This window comes from Homalodisca vitripennis, chromosome 6, assembly GCF_021130785.1.
Source record: "Homalodisca vitripennis isolate AUS2020 chromosome 6, UT_GWSS_2.1, whole genome shotgun sequence".
NCBI classification, from domain to species: Eukaryota; Metazoa; Arthropoda; class Insecta; order Hemiptera; family Cicadellidae; genus Homalodisca; species Homalodisca vitripennis.
Window position 1 is genome coordinate 143,445,679 of NC_060212.1, and position 25,606 is coordinate 143,471,284.

General features: G+C 33.5%; 1 protein-coding gene across 1 annotated transcript in view; it reads right to left on the minus strand.

The window, feature by feature from the left end:
- Positions 1–3,842: 3,842 nt before the first annotated feature.
- The window catches only part of LOC124365582 (tetratricopeptide repeat protein 14 homolog), a 36,906-nt gene continuing 15,142 nt past the window's right edge, over positions 3,843–25,606 (minus strand). The window contains 14 exon segments of the mRNA XM_046821575.1: positions 3,843–3,959; positions 5,155–5,550; positions 5,685–5,800; positions 11,414–11,506; positions 11,614–11,690; positions 12,612–12,771; positions 13,778–13,939; positions 16,394–16,444; positions 17,119–17,204; positions 18,078–18,218; positions 19,100–19,372; positions 22,712–22,761; positions 22,763–22,835; positions 24,611–24,802. Of these exon segments, the coding sequence (XP_046677531.1) occupies positions 3,843–3,959; positions 5,155–5,550; positions 5,685–5,800; positions 11,414–11,506; positions 11,614–11,690; positions 12,612–12,771; positions 13,778–13,939; positions 16,394–16,444; positions 17,119–17,204; positions 18,078–18,218; positions 19,100–19,372; positions 22,712–22,761; positions 22,763–22,835; positions 24,611–24,802 (1,987 nt within the window).

Here is a 25,606-nt window from a genome sequence, read left to right on the forward strand (position 1 = left end):
ACGACAAGAATAACGGGTTTGCAGTGTTGCCAATGACAGTGGAATGGAAAATTTTCAAATTACCAAAAATTCATTGATATAAAAATTAATTGCCATATTTAGATATGAAATAACATAAAACTATGTTTTATAATTTTAGTACTCAAACCAACAGCTTTAAAAATTGGAACTTTTGACAGAAAGTATGTTATATGTATTTATTAGCTAAACCACCCACCACCTTTAATGAGCCATTTTACGAGGGTCTTTACTGGAATATGAGACTTTTAACAAGTTCCGGCAGTTCGCTATGTTACTACAACCTGTAAGTATCTTCAAATACGCATAGTTAAATCATCATATCAAATATATTGTAAGTAGTTTGTTAGTGATCTACATTTCAGATTCAAAAAATGATTATGTTAGTTCACAGTTCATGAAAAGAATGCTAAGCTACTATAGTTTGGATCTATACTGACTGGGAAGGCTGTCAATATATGGTTAAGGTGGGGTAGAACATCTTCACGCTTAAGGACTGTCTAATAACTTTTTAGACCGGATTGGTGTTTAAACATTGGAAAAGAAAACAGTGAGAAAGCCCAATCTAAGTGTCCGTTATATACAGTCCTAGGTCTACTATAGGACCGCAATTGCCTCTCACGCAATTGGGTCGTCTTTGGCTATTTCTTTAAGTTTATAATTCTGATTATAGATAGTTTTTCCATATTATTTACTCTACGCTGCATTTTCATAATTTAGAATTTAAGCATCACGCCTGATTTGTTTAAGGTTCTATACTAGCTCTTTCAATATAATACAATTATTTTCTTAGAGAATATCTAATAAAAAGGAAAAGGGATTTTTAGTTTTCACTTCTAAGATAGCTCATCTCTAAAATTTTCTTAAATTGAACATCTTCGTAAAGATAAGGTGTAGAAATAACTCAACATAACAAGTATATAGGGGTCAATTAGCACGCCATTTTGAATAGTGTTACTTTTACAGCATTATAACCTTAATCTATTTATTGTGACTATATCTAGCATTGGGAGCTCTACATTATAAATGAATGGCCTTGTACAGTATACTGACTTAATAACACTACACCACTCTGGCTTTACTACTTGGTTGCTTTCTGTTCCTGAATTAGTCTGCGTATTTCAACTTTAATATAGTTACTAAAATCACGAGGTAGAGCTTGCTGGTTGCCACTTCTGTTATATGGAAGGCAAGTCCGTTTGCCAGATCATGATATTTAGCAGTATTAATAGTTTGGATCGTTGCTTGAGAGATAAAACATAATTATATTTTGTTTACTTGGAACTGACTGCTGAGTTCTGATGACTTCAAGATGGCATATAGTTTAGCTGTTTGACTGGAGGCAAGCTTAAGCAATTATTATCTAAATTAAATTTAAAGACCTTGAGATTTTACTGTTGCTCCAATGCCCTTATTATCTGTGAAGTATGAGTGTGTATTTCAATATAGTATTGGATGTGCTCTTTATGATGTATAAGAAAATTACACTGCATTTATGTTGATGGAACATCCCATTTGCGCATAAAATAACCACTTATACCAAAGATACACTTTATTTTAGTGTCAGTTATAATAAATGTTTATCTAATACACGTAACAGGGTGTTCTGTTTAATGAGACTTTTTATATTTTTACTCTCTTTTAATCCTCAGCATTCGGCCATGCCAGACTCGAAGTACACTGCACATCATGTCTACATACGATTTGACATCCCCGAGATTTCAACCCGTGATTTCTCAATTATAAGGGTGAGATTATATCCATTTGAACACGGAGAAGGACTACTTATAGTCTAGGCTATTTACTTTATCCATAAATTTTATTTATTTTCTTATGCTGATATCTATGGCCAACTGCCAGAAAGTTAAAAGTATCTAAAACAAAGAAAATTGGGTAGGACAGAACATTAACAACTAACGTAACATTATTGTGTCAGTATCCGTCTACGTATATGAAGCTTTGGTGGTTTACGGTTTCCGTTTGAATTACAATAATTGGAGTTGATTTAAATGCGATTAAAACTTACATACGTGTCTCTTGTTCATCGTGTGCTTGGGTTTCAGGAAGAGTCAGACAGGTCAATGATGCTCAAGAAGACATCAGGTCAAGTTAGATAATTGAAACAAATCGTTGGTTTGCACCCCTTAAATTTAATTTCTAAAATTAAAATTTAATTTCGTTTCTATAAATTTAATTTTCTCGTATAAAAAAGACAACAAAATTAGTTTAATATCAGATCTGGAAGACTATTTCAATATAACGTACAATAAATTTGGTGCTTACCTCAAAATCCCTCGCGGAAAAAAATTTAGAAACACGGCGCACTGTAATCAACTTAATTCACGAAAATAACCAAAAGAAGGGCGAAAATTATGAGCTGGCGGTTTTTATAGTTCCCCTTCCCCCCAATTCTGATGGACATCCGCGGTGTTCTCTCATTGGCCCAGCCGTATCCAACTGGAGAACAATAGCCTTCCCAGATCTAACGTAACTGCAGTACAAGACAAGTTCTGATCAATTCAAGGCAGAGAACCGCCTTCCTAATAATTTAAAGTTGCCAGAACTAACTTGCCAAAGGATTACATATTCGTTTTTACCCTAACTTCTCACAATCTAATTAAAATTAAATCCCAATATTTCTTTCCCAAAATTTTCATTTAATTTAAGTTTTAATTTAAAAAACTCAACCAACGTAACTTTGAAAACGCAACATTACCCCCCACCTCTTTTACTTCTAAATACGGCCCAGCAGTTGATAAAAAAATTTTAACACCTATTAGCAATTAAAAATGTTTTTAAAATGTACATCATTTAGTTACCCACCAATGTTTTTGGAAACAGACAGAACAGTTAAACAAATATAGGTTGACCCGCTATAAAAGGAAGGAAGGTCAATGACTCGAGATAGTAAAGCCTAAAACCCACACAATTCTAATTTTACTATATCTACAGCAGGTCAGTCGTTCCCAGTGCAAAGTATTTTGTCCCTTCCGGTCTCCTCCTATTGACGTTTATGTTTTTATGATGATTTTCAATGCCAAGAACAGTCATATGTTGTGCACTGGTTCATGACAGATATTGTATGTAGTGAGCGGGCTATGTCGGGCGCCTGCAGAAGCCGTTTTGTAGGATTCCTGATCTTGATGCGCCAGTCTTCCCTGCCACCACCACCGCTACACAAGTTAATGCATTCCAGTTGATGTCAGTTGTTGTTGCTTAATGAGTTTCAAGAATTCAGGAGACAACTAATGCTATTTTACGTTTATTTTAAGTGGCTATACAAATGCCTTAAAATAAACAAGTTCTTCTCTAAAATCTGAGGCAAGGTCAGTGGGATACTTTTGTATCAAAATTTTACTTTTGCACAGCTTCTTACTCTTTGTCTAATAACGAACAAACCTTTCCCTTGTACTTCTTTGAGAGATCTGTATAAATTGAAATAACTCCAAGATCAGAGTTATTGTTTTGCATAAATGTTTGATTATAAAGAATATAAGTTGACATTTTGATATATACTTCGACTCTTCATTGTTGTTGTCATGTTTACTTCACATGTCAAGTGATCTAATCTTGATAATTTAGTTTCGTTTTTGGTGTTAATTATTGTGATTCATTACTTTAACTTTTAACTTCACAGTCAAACTTATAATGAGAGATAAACTGTGAGTTTATTTGGATTTATTTATGAATTTTGTCTTGTTTTCAGTTGGACGCTTAATGAGAGGTTAGGTTATAGTGGTCAGTTATTACCCCGGTCGAACTTTGGTGAAGTAACTAGTGTTCTTTGCTATAGTTTTCCCAGTGATTTGTATTACTATGTATTATTAGTGTACTTCTGATTTCATTTCCTTCTGTGTATGGGGCCTGACCCAACATGTCGGAGGGTCCGGCCCTGAGCTCCGCTGAGACGGAGAATATGGAGGTACAGAGAGCTGTTCACACTATTATTGTACCCGATCATGATTACATGGATAGTTCTACTTTAGAAAGTAATGAAAATAAACGAAAAAGAGACATAGATGCTAGTAGCCCTTTTGAGAATCAGGACAATAACAAAATTTTACCAAACTTTAAAAAAGCATTTATGAAGAGATATTACAAATCTGACAATCAAAGGGCCTTTTGAAATTATTATTCAAGATACAGAAAAACGTAAATTAAACCCATTTACAATAGGTAAAATAATGAAGAACCATTATGAAGACATTGAACACATAGAACGTTCAGGAAAAAATCATGTAGTAACATGTAAAAACCATGAGGCAGCTAATATTTTAGTAGACTCTCAATATTTGTCTCGTTACAATGTTTTTGTACCATCCGTTAACCTTTATCGTAAACTCGTCAACGGAGTAAAATGCCTTTAACAACAACAAAAAGTCTTCATCGAGATTTGAATTGTTTGGGTTCATTCATTCGCTGAGATCTCCAGGGAGCTAATTGATTACCTAGACACCCACTTGAGATGGCAAGTGTTCGAACATAGTCGTTCTATAATATTCAGTTCTTAAATTTTTCCTGCCTCTGGTCTTGTACTGGTGGACGTCCTGAACCAGTTCACATTAGAACCGGCAGTACCGGGTGACATCGAGAATATAGAGGTTAGGCAAGGTCAAAAATCCAAGCTTCCTAAAGGCAATTTTACACGAATCTCTAAGTTTTAATTTTAAAATTATTCTAACAGCTTTCTTTTGTGTTCTAATTACTCTACCAAATTTGTATTTAAAACAGCTGCCCCATAGTCCCAAACCGTAGGTAAAATGTGGATGTACTATGCCAAAGTAGGCTGTTTTCAGTCCATCCAACGAGTAAAATATTGCTGGACATACATGCCTGAGACAACCTTTGTTGGCAAACTCTGTCAACATGATCGCTCCAGGTAAGTCCCCGGTCCAGGAACATCCCCAGAAACTTGGTGGATTCGGCTTCATCTAGGATAGCGTCATCCGCCACCACAATTAGTCTGTATTCGTCTTCTTGTTGACGGAGACAAAATTTGATTACGTCAGTTTTGACTTAGTAGTTTTCAGATTTATCTTTTAAAAGTGCGTTTAGTTCAATACAGGCTTTGACCTCAAGATCTTGTTTCGTATTTGATCTGATGCAGAGAGTCGTATCGTCCGCATATTGAATCACCTCTCCATTTTTAATTGATGAATTCCTGCCCACTATGCCTAGCGCACAGTTCTTATCAATATAAGCGTTGACTAGTGCCGTCTCCTTATTTATTGGATAATTAGTTGACAGGTCGTGTTGGTGGGGCAGAGTTGAGACAATCACCTTAGCAGTTGTCAGCTTGGCAGTGATGCAGAGCTCCAGATGTCTATAAATATTGTTCAGCAGTAGAGCTGCAAGATCGTTGGTTCCCGCTATGAGAACATAGCAATTGCCAGTTGGAGGGGTAACGTCAGAATTCACGGCCTGCAGCTTTGCTCCCGACCTACGGGCTCCTTCTACTGTTTTACCTCCGGTCACCATGCCTCGAACGAGGTCAGCAATATCACTTCCATTGCTGTCACCGTTGATCCAGACCTTACGGAAAAGCAGTGATGCTTTTGGTTTAAAAACAGGTGGCTAGGCCTGCTTCCTTCGAGCTGGTTTTGTAGCAGTCATATTTGGTGTATTCGTTTATAGTTTTTATTTTTGTTTCGGCTTTCCTGGGATACACCATTCTGCCCTCCACACTGGCCGCACCCTGTCTCCCTCAGATTCCGCAGCTCGGCCTCAAGCCCCTCCACCGTGGTCCTCAGGTTGTTGATGACAACACGTTCATTTTTACACACTGCTAATTATATACTGCTATTATATAGATCAATTGACTTTTTAATATGTTTTACGTGTATTCCAGCCATTTCTAAATATGGTGATAATCTTACAATTATTTGTTACCATCTTAGAGCTACTTTAAGCTTATATACTAAAATACGCACTCAAGTTTATCAATCGATCCTATAGCAGCAGATACAGTAGTAATCAAAAAGTGTGTTATAATTTTATAACCATGTTGTTTAGAGAAATACTATTTTCATTGTTCTTTTCTAAAAATATGGATAGCTCTACCCATCTCAATTTATATACAGAACTGACTAAGCCATTGGATGAATTAAGCCTTTTAGTTTGTTACAGAATTTTGCTGAATTTAAAATTCTAAACTTACTGTTATAGGAAGTAAACCTTGTTTGATATTTTCTAAAATTTAACTAGCAAACTATTTTGGGTTTGAAAAACTTTTAGCAGTCTGTTTTATTAGTTCTTAAATGTATCTCATAACATAGGCTGCTTTCTATGCTGGCTTAAGCTCTATGTTGGCCTTAGACTTTTCGAAAATGAGAAAAACCTGTTCAACGTTATCATATGGTGATCCATACATTTAACCCCCAGATACAACTGAGTAAAAACACTATTGATAAATTAACTGAGATGTAAAAAGTTAGAAACCTACTAAATAATTGTAATAAAATTCACAAAAGTCTGCTCGATATTTTCTATTATCTACCAAAATACTCTCTCTGCCACAAATAACTTTATTAGCTAACAATCATGGTAGAGGTGCTTTCTCCTGACATCTATACTGTTTCCGAATATAGATATATGGCTTTAATTGACTCTACGATCAGAATTGACAATTATGAATGGGCTAGCTCATTTTATGGAAAAATAAATTGGTGTAGTGTTATAATTCTGGCCTAATCTAGATTAAAAACTCCATCCTCCATAATATCTCTTTTCCATGCTAGAAAAAAATAATAAAATAAACGTTAATGTATAAAAAATACACCAGTCTGAATACTCCTGAAGATAACAGTAGACAATCATCAGAATAGAGAGGGTAAGTCAAAGCTGTTGTATATAAAATAGGTTTACTAGGTAAGTTTACCAAATAATACAAACTTGTCTCCCAAGAAACTAAACAACTTGGAAACTTTAAAATTTTATATACAATTTATAAACAAAAATAAAATATGAAATTAACTTTAATTTTGTAAAAAATAACTCTAGAAATAATAAAGTAAAACTGTTCAGACTATTAAAGTAATTATAGCCTTCAGTTTAGTAAAACTCTAAAATGAAGGTTCTGGAGCAATAATGCTAGTTACAAATTTTCCCTACCCAAAATATCATCCAACTATACAGCCGATGTTTTAATTTGAATGTTAATGTGCTCTCACTTTATCACTTGATTGAGATGAAATACTGACCAGAATTTACTTTCATCAATAAATTAGAAAGTAGAGATAATCTATGTTCTATACTCACCGAAAGTTCATTATTTTTGTGTTTTGGTAACATGTTTTATTAAAGAAAGTAACTGAAACTAGTGCATAATTCGTTACGTAAAATCTTTGAGAAAAGATTACACTGGCAATGGTGGTGGCAATACCGATTGTACTTTAACCTTTCTCTATCCTTATTTGATGATTTTTTTTCTATGTGGCGATCTTGTTCTTCTAGAAAGATCAAAGAAAATGGCGTTTGTTTTATATGACTTGTGAAATTAATATCTAGAAATGTAAACTCGGCGTTTTGGTACTTTACTTCTGTTTTAAGGTAATTTGGCGTATACAACATTTTAATCATGATAGATTTATGATTATTAACTTGCCTAACATGACATAGATATTGCCTAACATTCGTTGATTATGTATAGTTTACATGTTCGCGTGCAATTTTCTTGTAGGCATGAAAATTTGTGAAGCTTTGTTGAGAGTACTCTATGGTTGTTAAAAGCAATTATGTACCTAATTGGTCATTAGTTGGTACAGTAGAACTATTATGATCTCTATTATAGTATTTTTATCATTTGATTTTCAAGATATTCATTTCGAATAGTAGTTGGATAGCCTAATTATGAATGGATTCAAAGATGCTCTATGAAACAGTCTGATTACTGACAAATCAATATTTTTCTTATTTCTTTATAAACTTACACCTTGAACATGAATATAGGCTAATGAGTGTTTATGAAAATATAAAAAACTTTTTGCATTTAAAAATCAAATGTAGGCTAGTCTGACAGGCTGTATTAAATTTTTAACACTTGTAAAGACTGTTTTCACAATGTAGGCTATATCGTTAGTGTTTTGCCGGTATTTATTTACAATAGCGTGACCATGGAAAATGGACTTTTTTTCATGGGTTGGGCATTTATAGCCAAGTATTATTATCACAGGTGCATATAAACTGGGGGGAAAGTTTATTATTGTATTATATCGATGCCTTTCGGGCATTATTGCGTTAAGGAGCAGGGGCATCACGTGATTTGGGATTCGACTTTTGCAAGCTCGAGTTAATTTTTTTTCTAAAAGAGCAAGCAGTGCGCAGCAGCGGGCAGGCATCGTTGACAGGATTAACGTACTAGTCAGCATAATTTCAGTAACTTATCACTTACCTTAATGAACATCCAACACAAAGGTGTGCCATTACCACTACTGAACTAGGAGGTTAAGAATAGACACGGAGGAACAAAATAGTTCAAAATGGCGTCCCTTCTTTATTTGAGAGTGCCGCAGAGTAATACCAAAATGTCAAATATGGATAGCGTTGCCAGAGGTACTGTCAAAAACGGAGTTTTCAGAGGATTAAAAAAAATCGTAACTCCTTTGATTTTCGTTGCTGACAAATTGTTTCTTCACTATTGTTTCAGGAAAAATTGTAGTTTTCAGGAAAAAAAAAAAATGAACATACCTTTCCATGGTCACGTTATTGTAAATTGATACCGTTTTGCCAAAATCATTTTCACAATGATATCTTTTTCTTACCGAAAACGGTTCCATAATGGTATGTTGGGTAAATCTTAAGATCAGCGACTACCACTCTCCGATCGCCGTAACTTTTTGCATACTAACACAGGTTACGTAATTTCATAGAAAAAAAATAGTCCTGATTGTCGCCGGGGCCGTTTACCCCGCCCAAAAAAATTGAAAAAAATAAAATTAAAAAAAAATTTAAATTAAAACAATTAAAACTTAAAAAATTTTTTTTCTTAAACCTTAATGTTATTTTGGGGAGTACAACGCAGGCACTGCCTCGAGGAAAGCGTGAACCCTTTCTCCTGGGATTTACACGGTACATAATTGCCTTTCCATTACAATTCAATTTATATTTTTGATCAGCCCCTCTAGAATTTGATATTTTACTGATAGGTACTATCTTGAGGGATGTTTTTCTCTCCTTGACATCAGTGCGGGGCAGCTCCGAGGGTGCTGCCGAAGCTCGTCTCAACTCGTTAACAACTAATTCAACTTCACTAATCATTCCTTGTCCATGTGGGTTTGTTTGTTGACGTCTGGCGGTCAATCGAAGCCGTCCTATCGGTCACGTGATCCGCCTGGCCAATCGGAAACTTTCCTGTTTGTCACGTGACTACTATCAACTCATCAAAACGACCATGGTCGGCCATTGTTTTTAGTTTGATAGTCGAAAATCTTGTTATTTATGTGTTTTGTATTGCCAACATTGTACTGCCGAAAAACGGGTTTTTATAAGTTTATAAGTAAGCGACGATCGGGGCAATTTTTTTCGGTGAAATTACGTTAACCTGTGTTAGTATTTAAAAAATTACGGTGTTCGGAGCGGTAGTCACTGATCTTAATATTTACCATATGTTGTTTTTACACAATAAATTTTGGTAAGGGGAGACTTTAATAAGTGGCCTACACATGTTATTCAGTTGTTTTTATAGACCAATTCGAAGTGTAGGCTACATATCAAATTTCAATATGTAAAAATCGTACACAATAAGGGTTTAAAAAATTACTGAAACAAGAAGAATCTTGTACGTTACAGTTTTAACAACCTAAATTTAACAAACATTTCAAAACAAAACCAACTGTGGCCTGAAATTGTGAATTGTCAACATATGTTCGCTACCTTCATCTGAGGGTTGCCTCCACTAGTGTAGTGGAGTTTATCTTGGTTAAAATTCTACTCCTGTGCCACAGCAAGCCCTCTCCCCCCAAAATAACATGTAACAATGTATTGGCCAATTTATAATTGGCTGACCGTTCCGGACATCAGCACTAAACTAGTGACACGCATTAAGCGGTAAAGTGCAGAGTGCCATACAAAACAGGTTTTATATATTTAAGTATTATTCAGTTGTCGAAGTAAGGCATCGAACAGGTTTAATAGTTCGGTTCGTTGAAAAATATGTTTGACATACTCGGTTTTTTTAGTACACTAGAATTTCAGTTGGTTTCTTAAGGGGACCTTGTAGTCCCTAATACTGCGCATGTTAAAAATGTAATGTTTAGGTACCCTTAGAACAAGAACTACTTGGTGTACACATGTAAAACTTTGTACATTGCTTATTTGTATCTTTCTGAATAATGTTTACTTATCCATAAGTAAATATAACGTTAAAACAAAAAAAATTACTTAAAAATAAAAAAACCACTAAAATTTTCAATTTTTTGCTTATAAATATTTATTTTTAATTTTTTTTCTGACAGTTTTAACAATTTAGTTATAGTTAACATTGTAGGACACACATATATACATAACATAAAAAAAAAAAAATCAGGCTGATAACCAAAGAGGTTAATGAAAAAAGTGTACCTGAGTGTCAGGAAAAAGTGATTTTCCGGTAGGTGCCAAAAACTGCAAACTTGTCCTTTTGTCACACTAAAAGAGTCCAGCACCATACACAACAGTTTTTTCTTCTTCCATATCTTCCCTTTTTCTTTTGGCATTTCGTTTTAGTTTCTTTTATTTTTAAAGCATTCTAGGCTGCTTTGTTGGCATTTTAAAACCCTATTTTGATCAATTTTGTTTTAGGCCGACTACACAATTTTCTCCAGCATTACCACATACTTTCTGAATAACTTGCACCTTACCCACAGCACCACAGTTACATGCAATTATGGCATCTAACACTCCAACTTCCTTAAAAAAATATGTTTTATTTCCAGCATAATAGGCTCAGGCACTGCATTTTTATGGGTATTATTCATCACCTGAAAACAGGCACTTTTGGTAATTTGCACAATGACGATTCACCCTTTTGGGCAAAGTTCGTGCTGGGGAGAGTTTTCATTCGAAAGCAAGATGAAAAATATATCGCCCACACCGCCTTTCTCATTTCATCAACATTTTCAAGGTTGTCTCGGATTGCTTTAGCATAATATGTTTGTATACTGTCAATAATTGCATCAGTAAGCCTACCACGTCCTGAAAAAGGTTTCCCATCATTTAACTTTTGGCCTCGTAGTTTTCAATCTACGTAAACGACTACCCATCCTTTTTCCCCCCCCCCCCACCCCCCCCCCCCCCCACCCCCCCCCCCCCCCACCCCCCCCCCCCCCCACCCCCCCCCCCCCCCACCCCCCCCCCCCCCCACCCCCCAATTTATTTCTTCTTTCCACAACCTTTGTCATAATGGTAAATTCTCTTTAACCACATATGTCTTTCTCTTTCTCTTGGCCGCTTTTTACTATCACAGTTGTGGTTAATGTTTTAAGTACAATATTTCCCAAACTGGTTTCATTTTCTGTAAATCAAAACAAAAAAGTTATTTAAAAATAACACTGAAAACTGTCATTCTTTAATGAATCGCAAACTACATAGCCTTAAAAGAAAACATTCATATCCACTTACTCTTACTACGAGCTTTCTTCTCCTTCTTCTTGCGCTTCTTTTTAGCTTTCTCTTCCATTGCTTTACGTTCTTTCTTCCTAAAACATAAAGGATAAAATAAATATTTGGTTTCCAATTTAAAAGTAAGACGATTCAGCAGTCAATGAAACAATTTGATTTCAATGTTCAGAACCACTACATATAAAAAAAACTTAATTTATTCAAAGAAAGGCATAAAATGCAATGCCTGTAAACCTTGTTTACGAAATAAGGAAAGGGAAACAGGGAATGTGGTGGTGGTTCATGTCATGGACAAATCAACTGTCACAAAAGTGGAAAAAATTATCACTCAACATACTTAAACAAAAGTATTGAACACATCTTAACTTTTTAACTGCTGCATTCCTGGATTCGCCCGATCACCGGGTTTTAGTTACATACTAAGACCCCCCCCCCCCCGCACAGAGTATTTTTCCATGTTTTGGAGTTTTTTACATAACACATTAAACACGTTATTTAAAGATTAATAAATTGAGTAAACAATTAACAATGTTTGCAAATTTATAATGTCAATTTGTCAAATAATTACAATATATAACAACTATCACACAACTATGTACGAATAAACATCGGAAAACACCTTGTAAAATATCAACGTAACAATTTCCGAACTCTTGTACGATACAAAGCATGTGGTGTCCAAGTAGTTTGAGTAATGTCCACAAGATTGCACCACAAATTGGACAGCTATCTTCTAGACATTTCTAAAATGATAGAATACCAAGTAACGCAAATTAACAGCTGATACAACAAAAAATAAAACAGCTGATAATATGGAAATGAGTATACTAGGGCGTGGTGTTTATTTCAAAAAATAGTTGTACAGTACATTTCTGGCATGGCGGTTAAAAGGCTAAGAAAGTATCAAGCTGATCTCAAATTTCTTGTTATTCACATTTGCTGCAAAAGTTCTGAAAACATTCTATCTCTGAGAAGGAACATTATAAAATACTACTTACCATTTGGCAGTTTCATCTAGGAACTTGCGGACTTTCTCCTCATAGTCGGAGTCCCCCTTGGTTTGCTCCAGGAACTTGCACACCCTCTGCTCATACTCAGACTCCTTGTCGGACTTGGCCGATGCAGGATACGCAGAAGCCACAGATGTTGTTTGTTCAGCTGCAACAGCTGCCATACCAAAAATCATTGGAGAATTGCAACTCATACAGTATATAACCTTTTGATAAATATTTTTAGTTACACAAAGTTGAGATTACACATATGCTTCAACTAACTGTACTAGATTCCAATAAGGACTTAAACTGCTTAATGATACTGAATAAAACTAAAATAATGATCAAACCACCTGTAACCCTAGTCTAAAACTAAATATTGTGCATTATGTGCCAAATCTGTTGTGACAGAATTGTTTACAGCATCAGACATGACACTGAAGAATTACTATGTGACTTATTGGTTTCTGCTCACCAATTAGTCTTTTTATGCATGTGAATATCGGATCTGCATTTTGACTGGACTAGATTTGTACTTGATTCCATTTTTAAATAAATACTTACTAATGTTTTAAAAAATGGTATCAACTATAGTCAATTTAAATTAAGGTCCGATTTTGTGAATTGCCAGTTAAATATATTTTAAGGTTTCAACTTTACCAATAATTTTCCACTTTGATTTATTAAAAATGCAAGTCAATAAAGCTTGAATGAAGGATCTTGGAGCAATGGAAAAAAAATTTACTATCATTGGTAAATAAATACCACTTTTCCAATATTTATTTCTTTATAGCAAGACCTTTTTAGAATCAATGATTCCATCATCAGGCACTTCACAAATGAATAACAATTTTAGGAGTCAGATTTAGGAGCTGACTTTTGTTATACTTGGTCCACCAGAGAGCAGACGGAACCTAAAACTGATCCACCAATGTAAATACTATTTTATAACAATTCAATCATAAATGTGGAAATCAAGTAAGAGTGATGATATTATGGTACTGTTGACACCACTCAAAGATCGAATAATTTCTGTAATTAGAATCAGACAATCTTTAATTACCAATGTATGTCGGATAGGCTTGCTAATCTACACTAAAAGTAATTACAAAGTAGCTGTAATCATAGTCAGTTTGCTTGCCAAGCTAAACACTACGCAAAGTAACAACTACCTGAAGAACAGGTGGACAAGGACGGAGGATTTGGAATTGGAGGTGGTAATGACATGTGGTTTCCAGTAGGTTCCAGGGCTGAGGAATCTCCTTTATGATGGAATCCTGGAAGTACAACTTCCAGAAGATGCTGAAGTTGTACAGAATGGTGACGATCTTGCACTAGTGGTGGTAGTTAATACAGAAATAGTTAATTACATTATTTATTATACCACAGTTAATTATTGTTGATTTAATTATGAATAGAGATACTGAATCCAACTTATGTAATATAAGATTTAAATAGCAAAATGTGGGAGGAAAGACAACTCATCATAATGTATTGTTTTAATAACACCTTGTAACATTGATGGTAGTTTGTGTATTTTTTTTATAACTTAGTGTGCAATGATTTATATTTAATTTTATACTTTAAAATATTTATATACACATCCCACAAACAAATTTCAGTTGTATATTTTCAATCAATACTTATAATTTTACAATACAATTTTAATAGAATAAACATTCATCAGTTGATATAACAGGGAGGTTACTGAAATAAAAAAGAACTAAATCAAGCATTGTTCCAGGTACTTTTCAGTTTTCAGAAAAAATTCCAAATATAAAGACTAAAAAATTTTACTGACTTCAGAACACATAATCCAGCACAACGGTAATAGTACAAGCAGAAAGATTTTACTAATAACATCATGTGGCTGAAACGTATGTGATAGGTTTAAAAAAATGCTAACAAACAGGCTCACACAATTTAAAATTTAATACCACAATTCAGGCAGGAAACAATTTATACATATCAATGTTTGATGGCAGAAAAGAAAAATCATTAATGTCGTAAATATTACAACGTTATTAAGGTATTAAAATGCGGAGACAAAAAGTCAGGAGATAACATATGAATTACGACTCATAAATGGTATTGAACACGAACAATACGTAGTTATTAATATTCCATTTTTACATAAGAATGAGACTTTACGATTAGCAGAAATGTTTATAGAGATTTCTTTATATTATTTTTTAAAGAATTATGAACTTAAATTTAAACTAAGTTTTACACATATTATAAAAGAACTAAAAATGGGAGATAATTTAGGAAACCACCAAATATATTTTGAATGAAGTTTGAGGAATGAGATTGTTCCATTAATTGTGTTAAAACAAGTATTTTTTCTTTCTACTTTCTACTCTACTGTTTCTGTGAGTGAAATCAAAAGTTTCTATTAGCTAGAATAGAATTATTTGACACGACTAACTTGTCGTGTCAAATATAAAAGAAAGAAAGAAAGAAATCTTTATTCCTTGGAGAGTACAACAGAAAACCAATAAAATGCTGTAAATCTCTTGTAAGTGGAAGCAAGCAACGTGGTAATAGACCAAGTATCTCCATTGATGTTAATATATTACCTATGTGAAAGCTGTACAACTTTCTCTCTGCAGTAGCAAGTGCTCTTACTGGCTTTTTTTTCTGAGCCACCAGTATGCGCAGATTTCTTGTGGTAGAACCACCCCAGATGAGAAGACCATAGCGCAGGTTAGATTCAAATAAGGCATAGTGAGCTGTTTTGGCTGATACTATGTCACTGACTGCTTTTATTATTTACAAGCTAGTACGCAATTTCCTACACAAGATGTCAATGTGAGATGTCTATTTGAGGTCTTAATCTATTGTCAGTCCCAAGTACTTTGTCTTTGCTGCTGCTTGGACATTGGGCCAGTGCACAGATTTTTTCTTCCTTGTCCCAAATACAAAATAATAGTAAGACAATATTAGTTTGTTGTTTGAAAGTATTGATGATGATGGAAAAATAACCTGAAACCCTAAAATCAAGTTCATAGTAAAGGTTCTCAATCTTGACTGAATGAAGCACGGTGCAGTAAATCATTACTGTTCAGCTGCTGCAATGCAACAAGTTCTCCTACATGTTCAGACACGTGCTCACGAACAAATTGATCTGTAGTGAAGTTTCAAGTTGTGTGTAATGACAGCAAGTCCAATAGGTGTTTCAAGAGTAATCACAAGAAGCAGCTACTAGCAGCAGAAGGGTGATGGCTCTTGAATAGTACATAGCTAATATATTTTGTCGGATCTGCTAAAAGAAGAATTCTCACCTATACTCTGAGTTCCATGATGTCGTACATTGGAATAGTTTGGGATATCTTGACAGGAAATATTGGCAAAATTTCTACAACACTGCTTCAGCTGTGAATATCACACCACACCAACACAGTCACAGGGGACCTGGTGGCATACTTTTAATTTAATCCATGCTCCTGACATTTTGCAGTCTAGTGCATTTTCGTAAGAAATTGGTATAAAATACCAGTGGAAGAACTCCACTTAAATCAGCAATGGTTGGCTTGGGTAGAAGTTAAAAGGACAATTGAATTCTTCAATAAATTGAGACAAAAAAATATATTTTTAATATTTTTGTGAAAAGTTAAATTACTTCAGAAAACTACAGCCTCTAACATTTAACCCCTTCAACTACTTTTTATGTAGGGTTTCTCCACCGTATGGAGTTATTTCAGGATTTCTAAAAATACATGCCGAATCCAGGTTTTTTTTCTTTAACTACGAAGGCAACAGACAATTTGTGTGAAAAAAACACTTACAAGAAAACGAATACGGCATTGCAGGAGGGTTGTAGTGTGATCCTCGTGCACCTGTAAACAAAGAATTCTGTTATATTTTCGTATTTTATCTTAAAATTATTATTGAGAACCTATTTTCAATCAAGATCAAATGACCCATTTGTGAGTCACTATCAAGACCATTAAAGAATAAAGTATGTTTTCCTGCTAAACTTCCATTTCTATTAATTTGTTGTTACATAATTGATTTTTCAAATATTAATAATAAAGAAATAAGAACAAATGTGAAAATCTAATAAAATTGTGGAACAATTTGTTTATATTTATACAATAAAATATAAAACAATTGCAATAATTTCCCATTGAAATATATTTCATAAAATATGAGTTTGAATTTAAATAACAGTTCTGCTCAAGAACGGGCCATGCCGAACCGGAAACTTTGTTGCACCTACACACTACTGAGTATAACCCATATAGGCGGCTGTTCGTAAGATCTCAATGGGAAGTGACCCCAATATTATACTCATTTTAAAAATCCTGCCAATCTGGAAATTGCTCAGAGGACCTTTTATATTTAAGAGCAGTTGAGATATCCTCAGATTCTTCTTCTGGAAAAAAACAGTTATTCACTCTGGATTGTTTTAGTTCTTAGCCAAATGCTCTTTAACCTAAACAGACATTCATTTTATATATAAACATCTTTGTAACAACATCACCATTAAATTAAACCCAGTTGTACGTACCATCAGTCTCAGCAGCTGATGTGTCCATGATGGCCATGCGTTTGCTGAGAGGAGACAGGGACTTCTCTTTGGGCTCACTCTTCCTGCTGTACAACATAGAGAAATTGGTTTAGTAAATAAATACAAACCAGTAAGAACTGACATTCAGATCAGTATAACACTTCTGTTAAATACACTTATATACTTGTGTACAGTGTCCAATAAGACATTGACAAATAAGAGATGACGTTTGACAATGATTATAACTACTATAATAATGGCCTGTACTTTTCTAACATTATGCATAGTCCAGTACAACAATAAGTAAAATTCAACCCTACAAAATATAAAAGATAAAGAAAGGACATATCGTAAAGCCATGGTCTAACATTGATATTATCTCACACAAATGTGAGTAGACTCAGCTTGCCATGATGATTTGAAATAAAGACGAGCCTGACATAAAGTAAACTTAAATAAGGTCATAGCCCACCACAACATTGATCAGAAATGTTTTGACGTGAGATAACAAAACTAACCCCAACTAAACATCATGGATGTGTAAAGCAAAGATCCATAGCAGATTTTAAGCAGCAAGGCAACCACATGGGAATTCCGAATTACGAAAAAGACATAACACATAATTAACATAAAATAGTTTGATTTCAGTTGTGTAATTGATAAAAACAAAACATGTCACACAAATAAAATTTAATTATTATTTAAGTGTTTCTGATTTTAATTAATTAATATATAATTAATGATAAAATATTACACAACAGAATTTATAAAATTAAATGTTTATTTACATGATTGCTCGGTATTCAAATTTATTAAATTTAATTCTTTTGAGTTAAAACGAGTAAAGATATTCCTTCCTCAGTTATTAGAAAGTACTGTACAACAGTAAAAGATACATATTATAGCATGCTAAATAAAGAATATCCTTTAAAAAAACGTCCATGAAATAACTGACTGACCTCTTGTGCTTCTTCTTGCGATGAGAATCATTGGATGAAGCAGAACTGGAGTCTGAGGATGAGGATGAAGAAGAAGAGCTGGAACTACCAGAGGAAGAGGAACTGCTACTGGAGGAGGAATGCCTTTTGTGTTTCTTGGCTCTGAAACAATTAATGTGTTGCTTATGCTGAAGAAATACGTGCAACTTCCTGCCTCATATATTTAGTCACACCAGACTCTGTTACTTATTTAAAGAGAGCTTTCTTAACATTGTGGAATTTTCTGTCTGTTCATGCAATAATTCTTAATATACAGGTCCTAGAGACTAGAACTTGTACATAGGTTTCTCTTGATTCAAGGAAGAGCTGTAATGATTTTAGAGACCAAAAAGTCAAAATTAAAGGTATAAATAAAACTATACAATTTTGCATTGGTCTAATGGGTAATTTTGATGGTAACGAAATAATCACAGAATAAAGCCATTTGTAAATAGATTTGAATTTAATAGGGCTGAAACTCAAGGATTAATACTAATGGATAAGAAAAACAGCACCTTGAAAACCTTCCTTTCAGAGTTAATTACATTGACAACTGGCATGCTCTCTACAGGTTGAGAAAGATTACAGTACAGTTGAAAGTTTATTTATATTATGTGTTTTTTTCCATTAATGGAACTTAGAAGGGATTTTCAAGGTAATTCTGCTGATTTTACTAACCATAAAAAAAGATTTGTAAAAAGACTAAGTAAAATCAAACGTTTATGAAGTTTTACTATATGACATAGTAGGACAAGTCATGGTCATTTTTTTAGATAGGTTGGCAAGACTTTCGTTATGTTCTGTTGGATCCTTCAAGACTCTGTAGATCGATTTATTTCTTCCACAAGTCTATTTCCAAAAATGTTGCCCCATGAACAATTTTTTTTATCATGGTTAACTCCTCAATATTTACTTAGCAAATGTGCTAACTGGTAGGACATACCTGGGAGAGTGGGGCGTGTTGAATTATTAAATCCAGACATAAATATTGTCTTCATACTTACTTTTTCTCCTTCTTCTTCTTCTTGGTGCTCCCCGTGACATCATCCTTGGTCTGCGGCTCTGTGCCCAGCAGATGTTTCAGTGTGTCCTTGACGCCTTGTGCCTTGGTGGTAGCCAGTCCGGTCACCAGTCCATCAGTCAGTGACACAGAACCATTGGCTAACTTGGCCTTGATGAACTCTATGGAGTTGTGGGCCTCCTCGTGATATGGCACCACTTCAAGACACTTCTCATAGCATTTCAGCGCCTCTTCCATCTGGTTCTGGTCCTCGAAGCTAGTTCATAATAAAAGCATAAGTTTAGTAGGTATTTGTAAAACTAAAGTAAACCATTCGATAACTATCATATCTTTATAACATTTTTTGTAGAAACCAAACAACACATGACAAATTTAATGCAAAAGTAAAACTCAGGTAATGACATAAATGACCAACATTAAAAGTTAAAAGTGCTTTATCTATATCAGTTTTCCTAATAGGTTTCCAAATTTAAACATTTTAATCCTTATAGTGCCGGAACATGATAAAAAAGTTTGTCGGAAACATACCAGAGATTTCTCTAAAAGTACTGCTGAAAAATGCCAAGCCTATTTCACAGATTTTGCTAACGTTTTACTAAAACAAATATAAAAACTGTTTTAAATAGGTCCCTAATTTTTATTTTATTTTCTTTACAGATAAATTGTTTAGTTGAAAACACATAAAACATGCATATACTACTGCTAATTTATTATATTTAAAACACACAAATGGTTCTTACCAAAATATTTTTTAACACTTTTCAGTTTCATATGCAAAATAAACACTTGAAAAAAAAATATGTTCACAAAACAACTGATACCACTATGCACAACTAAAACTGTAAATATGCGCCAAAAATTATGTTATTGTCAACAAAATTGTAAAGATATTTTTTCTCCTAGGCCTAATCTAAACTAATGAGATTCAAACAGTTCATAATATACACAGACTATCACTGAATTCTGAATAAGTAAAACTTCATTTAAAATAAGTTAGCAGAAAAATAATTTTCCTTCATAAAAAATATAAAACAAAATCATATATTTAAATCTAAATTAATTTAATTTTGTAGGTTACAAAAATTAAAAATATTTACTTACAGTTTGATTTACAAGTATGATTTTCAGTTTCACATGAAAAATAGCACTTTAAAAAATTATCCGGTTATAAAATATAAAACATAATATCAAAATTGAAAAAGAAAATTAAAGTAAATGAAACATAAAAAGATTTTATTAATATTTTAAAAACTGTAAAAGTTATGTTATAATGAAAGCAGTGTTTTTGGTTGTTTAAATTTAAACTAAACATCTTGCAAAAATTAGTAACTATAAATATTTTTTTTCTAGTAATTTGGTTTACTCTGATCGTTTATATATCAGAGTAAAAACAAAGTATGTAAAAAAACAGTTATTGTACGTAAAAACAATTATCGTGGTAGAATGTTTACCGTGAACGTCAGTTGGCATTTTTCACAATGTCCTTATATCCTATGGATGTTTGCATTTCTCTGTGTTTTAAAAGGATTAAATTGAATTTTTAAGTTAATGCCTCTAAAATCCTATCATTAACTTTCTTTACAATGTTAAACTGTAATAACACTTTAAATTAACAATGAATGTGTGTTGATGAAAGCTCTCATCTATATAATTACAATCTTACTTACTCCCAGGGCCATTTATATCGGAGGTGATATTTAGCTGCACCAACAAAGCTCCTCCATCTTGAACGGTCCTCCGCATCTTCCTCTGAAGCGCCCACCTTCTCCATATCAGCCTTCACCTGGTTCCACCATCTCACTTTCAGTCTCCCACGGGGTCGTCTTCCTTCTGGGTTACCGTACATTACCCTCCTCAGTTTGCATTTCTCTTCTCTTCTCAAAACATGGCCTGCCCAACGGAGTCTTCTGCACTTTATTTCTCCTATTACATCCGTACTATTGTAGAGCTCCCTGATTTCTCTATTATGTTTTCTTCTCCATACCCCTTGTTCATATGATGGCCCATAAATTTTACATAAAATTCTATTCTCGAAAACTAGAAGCTTTTTCTCATCCTTCTTATTTAGCCTCCACGTTTCGGATCCGTACAAAAGCACTGGACATATAATTGTTTTGTATATTCTAGTTTTAGTTTTGTGAGAGAGAGATTTGGTTGAAAGTATCCTATTGCATGCATATGCACATCTATTTGCTGAGTTGATCCTATTTTGTATCTCTGGTTCATCTGTGTTTTTATTTGATATTGTGACCCCAAGGTACTTAAAGTTCTCCACTTGTTCGAAAACATGCCCATCAATTTGTAGGGGTCCTCCTCTTTGATTTTGAATTCCTTCTAAAGTGCATATATTTAGTTTTTGCATCATTCGTCTTCAACCCCACTTTCTCTGCCTCACTCATAAATAGACCAGTTAGTGACCTCAAATCATCTACATTTTCTGCAAATATGACAACATCATCTGCAAAAGCCAGGATGTTTAGTTTAGCTCCAACTTCCCCTAAATCCCTCTCTGCTACACTCTGAAGTGCTTCTTCCATGGCAATATTAAATAAGATTGGAGAAAGACCATCTCCTTGCCTAACTCCTGAGTTTATCCCAAAAGGTACACACAGTCCCGACCATTAATTCTTACTGAGCCTCTTGACTCTGTGACACTCATCTTAACTAAGTTTATAAATTTTCTCGGGATGCCAAATTTATCTAGTTGTGTCCACAACTCCTTTCTGATTATGCTATCGTATGCTTTTTGAAAGTCAATAAATATGGCAAAAAATTCTTTATTATATTCCCAGTATTAAGCTAATATTTCTTTGAAAATGAAAATCTGATTTGTGGTTGATCTGCCCTTTATGAACCCTGCCTGTTCTTCCCTGATTATTTCATTTGTATAATGTTCAAGTCGGTTTAAAACAATTTTTGGATAAAAACTTTATATGGGATGCTGAGTAGTGAGATGCCTCTGTAGTTACCCACACTCTTCTTTTTCACCCTTCTTGTGTATAGGTATTATTATTGCTTCTTGCCATTCAGCTGGCATTTCTTCTTTCTCCCAAATACGAAGTATTAGTTTCCATAGATTTTCCACTATTATTTCTCCTCCTTTCTTCAAGAATTCTGCTGTTATTTCATCCTTCACAGGAGCTTTGTTGGTCTTTAGCGCTTTGACTGCATCCTTTACTTCTTCTATGGTTGGTGGTTCTATATTTGGTTGAACATGATAGTATTCACCAACTTGCTCTTCGTCCCTAGTTTGGTCCTCTACATTTAGTAGCTCGCAAAAGTACTCTCTCCATCTTTCTATAACTTTTGTACTTTCTGTCACCAACTCTCCATTTCTGTTTTTTACCCCATATGGTAAAAATTATATAAATTACAATCTATATAATGTATATAATTATAATCCTTTTTACACTTTTTAAACTTTTTATTTTCATACTATGTACATTTAGAATTCTGGGAATTCATCTTTAGGTACTAAGGTTAAGTTAAATTATCTATATTATTTAAGGTGAGTAATCATATGAACTTAATGTTTGAATATTCAATAAAATTCTTAACAAAAAAGAAGATTGATATATTTTGGTTTCATAATTACCTTCTTCCATATGCCACAAGAGTTTCTCCCATGTACTTTCTTGCATTTTGCGTGACTGTGGTTCAATTTCAGGGCACACTCAAAGTCTTCAATAGCTTTCTTAAAACTTCCGCTGTTTGCAAACCTAGTAAAACAAATTAAGTTGATTAAAGGTGTAAATCACACACAAATAATTATAGCAGCATGCTCATAGTAGAATGTGATTTAACTTATAATAGCAAGTTAAAGAGCCCAGTAGTACTGAGTGCTTAACCCTTTGAGTGCCAAACATTTATGACAGGTTGCCTTTCTCAATGCCAAGCACTTTTTTGGTATTTGTGTAGTATTCAGCCAAATAATTCATAACCTTTTTAAAAAATAAACACAATGAGATGATTATGTGGGGTAAAACATAGCCTATAACTTGTTATATTTATTTGGATGATAAACATGTTAAAAATTTAAATAAAAAAATTATACAAACAAAAATTTAAATTTGAATGTTTTAAACTTTGGAATACAAACATTGTAATTTTATGATCTTATTTATTTACATGAATCTTTCTTTTTGTTCCTTATGTACACAGAAACAACATACCAAATTTCAAAGAAGTAATACTTATTACGACTTTACTTATATATTAGTGCAAAATATTGAAAATCTGCACTTGCTACAAAAAAGTTGTCTCTCATACTTGGCAAATAGCTTTTACCAGCTCTAAAAATCAAATCAAGATAGATAATCTGTGTTTATTTGATTTATTATAATATAAAATGAAACTAAGTACAGTGCCATATGTCAACATTTAGATACAGAATAATAAATATTGGAAAAGCTGATCTAAAAAGCCCTCAGCACTTTTCGGAAATACCCGTGGGCCAATCTCATTGGCTATTGGCACTCAAAGAGTTAAATTTATAGTGACAGGGAGAGAGTTGATGAAGATTGACTTTCCTATTGACTAAAACAAGGAGCATAAAGTGAAATCTCATTGGCTATTGGCACTCAAAGAGTTAAATTTATAGTGACAGGGAGAGAGTTGATAAAGATTGACTTTCCTATTGATTAAAACAAGGAGCATAAAGTTGAAAGTTTAGAAAACCATAGCCTTGAAGGTGTGAGTTTGATCTTCATATATGGCCATATCTATCAAATGGAGCTTTATTCAATCCCAGAAATAGTTGTTTCTACCAGATCACTGAAGATTTACCTTCAGACATATATTAAATTTAAAACTTGAACATGAACTAGCAAAGTAATGTGTAGAGTTTAAATAAACATTTAAATCTTATTAAAATGATCTTACTGTAAAAAGAACACAAGGTCAGTAATAATGTACTTTCAGAGTTAAATTTTATCCTATTTAAATAATCATTTTAAACCCTTTTAACTGGCTTGCAAGTGGCAAGTTTCTTGCTGCTACTTCATATATACAGTACTTTACACTCTAACTTTCTAAGTGTATTAATCTCACTTTAAAATCTAGGCTATTAAGGCTAAAGTATTTAAAATAATAATGCCTTAACAACATTTCTGAGTTAAACTAAAAAATTACAAAGACAGATGAACGGAAAACCTTTTTTCATACTTTAATATAAAAGTAATTGATCTTCTGAACGTTTTGATAAAAACACGCTGTATATAATTTTATAAAGATTAAAATAGTACGGATATCAGCTTTGGCTACTCTTGTTAGAAATCACTGCTAACTGAACATTCATTTTCCAAGATATTTTATTCAATACTGAAACAACTCAAAAATAGCCGAATGTAACAAATCAGTAATTTTATAAAAAAAATAGTAACTATCTCAAAATGATGTATTTGAAAAAGAAAATTGTTAACATAGACAGTGATGAATCCTAAACAAACCAGAAAAAATATACAAAACAAAGAGTTATGTTAGGTCAGTTACTTACAGAGCCCCACGAGCTACCAGACCCTCGATGTTGCTTGCATCAATGCTCAACGCCTTGTTGAGACATTGGAAGGCCTCAGTGACACGACCAGCCTTGAAGTGTTCAATTCCATCGGCCACACTGCGGAATGCCCACTTGGCCGCTTGCACACTGCGCAACTCACTTGCGTACTCCGCTTCTGGGAATCGCCCTCTGACAACATACATCATCAATCAAACTTAAAAGAACAAAACTCCAAATATTATACCCTCCTTTTCCTTTGGACTTCAGTATTTTATTTCACTAGTTGTAACCTAATTAATTATTAATAAAAAAATAGTTCATCTCAAACCAAATTTATAGTCAAATTACCCAAAGTAAGTTATCTTACATTTCCTACTTATATTTACAGGACATTTTTTTCAATTCACTTTATCATTACTATTAACACTAACGTTTCCCCACTCAAAATTCATTCATTCATTGAGGTCATGCTGATTCTGATTTATTGTATGCCTACACACTAGCATTGTATGGTATCAGACTATTTGGTCCTATTTCTTCCACACTAGTATAGATTTTTTAAAAGATGGAACAATCCACATTTTGTTTGGTTAACTACAGAGTCACAAAGTTTTCTCTGAAGGCAGTTGAACACTGTTGTTGTTACTCCACAAGGAAATATAGGCATTTAACAATGCCCTCCTACAAACAGTGATATGCAGTAGTACAAACTGCTTGGTGCCATGCAGTTTTGAGGTGGAACAAGCATTTTCATACAATTATACAATACATTGTTTATCACTAAAACGGTAATTTCCATACTTAAATGAAGGGTAAAATTGTGAAGAATACATACTTATGTAATCAGTCCCCTATGTTTTTTTTTATATACTCAACAACAAAATTTAAACAACTACAAAAATAAAAGATAGTGCATTAAATTATTTTATGACAAATTGAGATTATCTATATCTATATATATATATATATATATATATATATATATATATATAT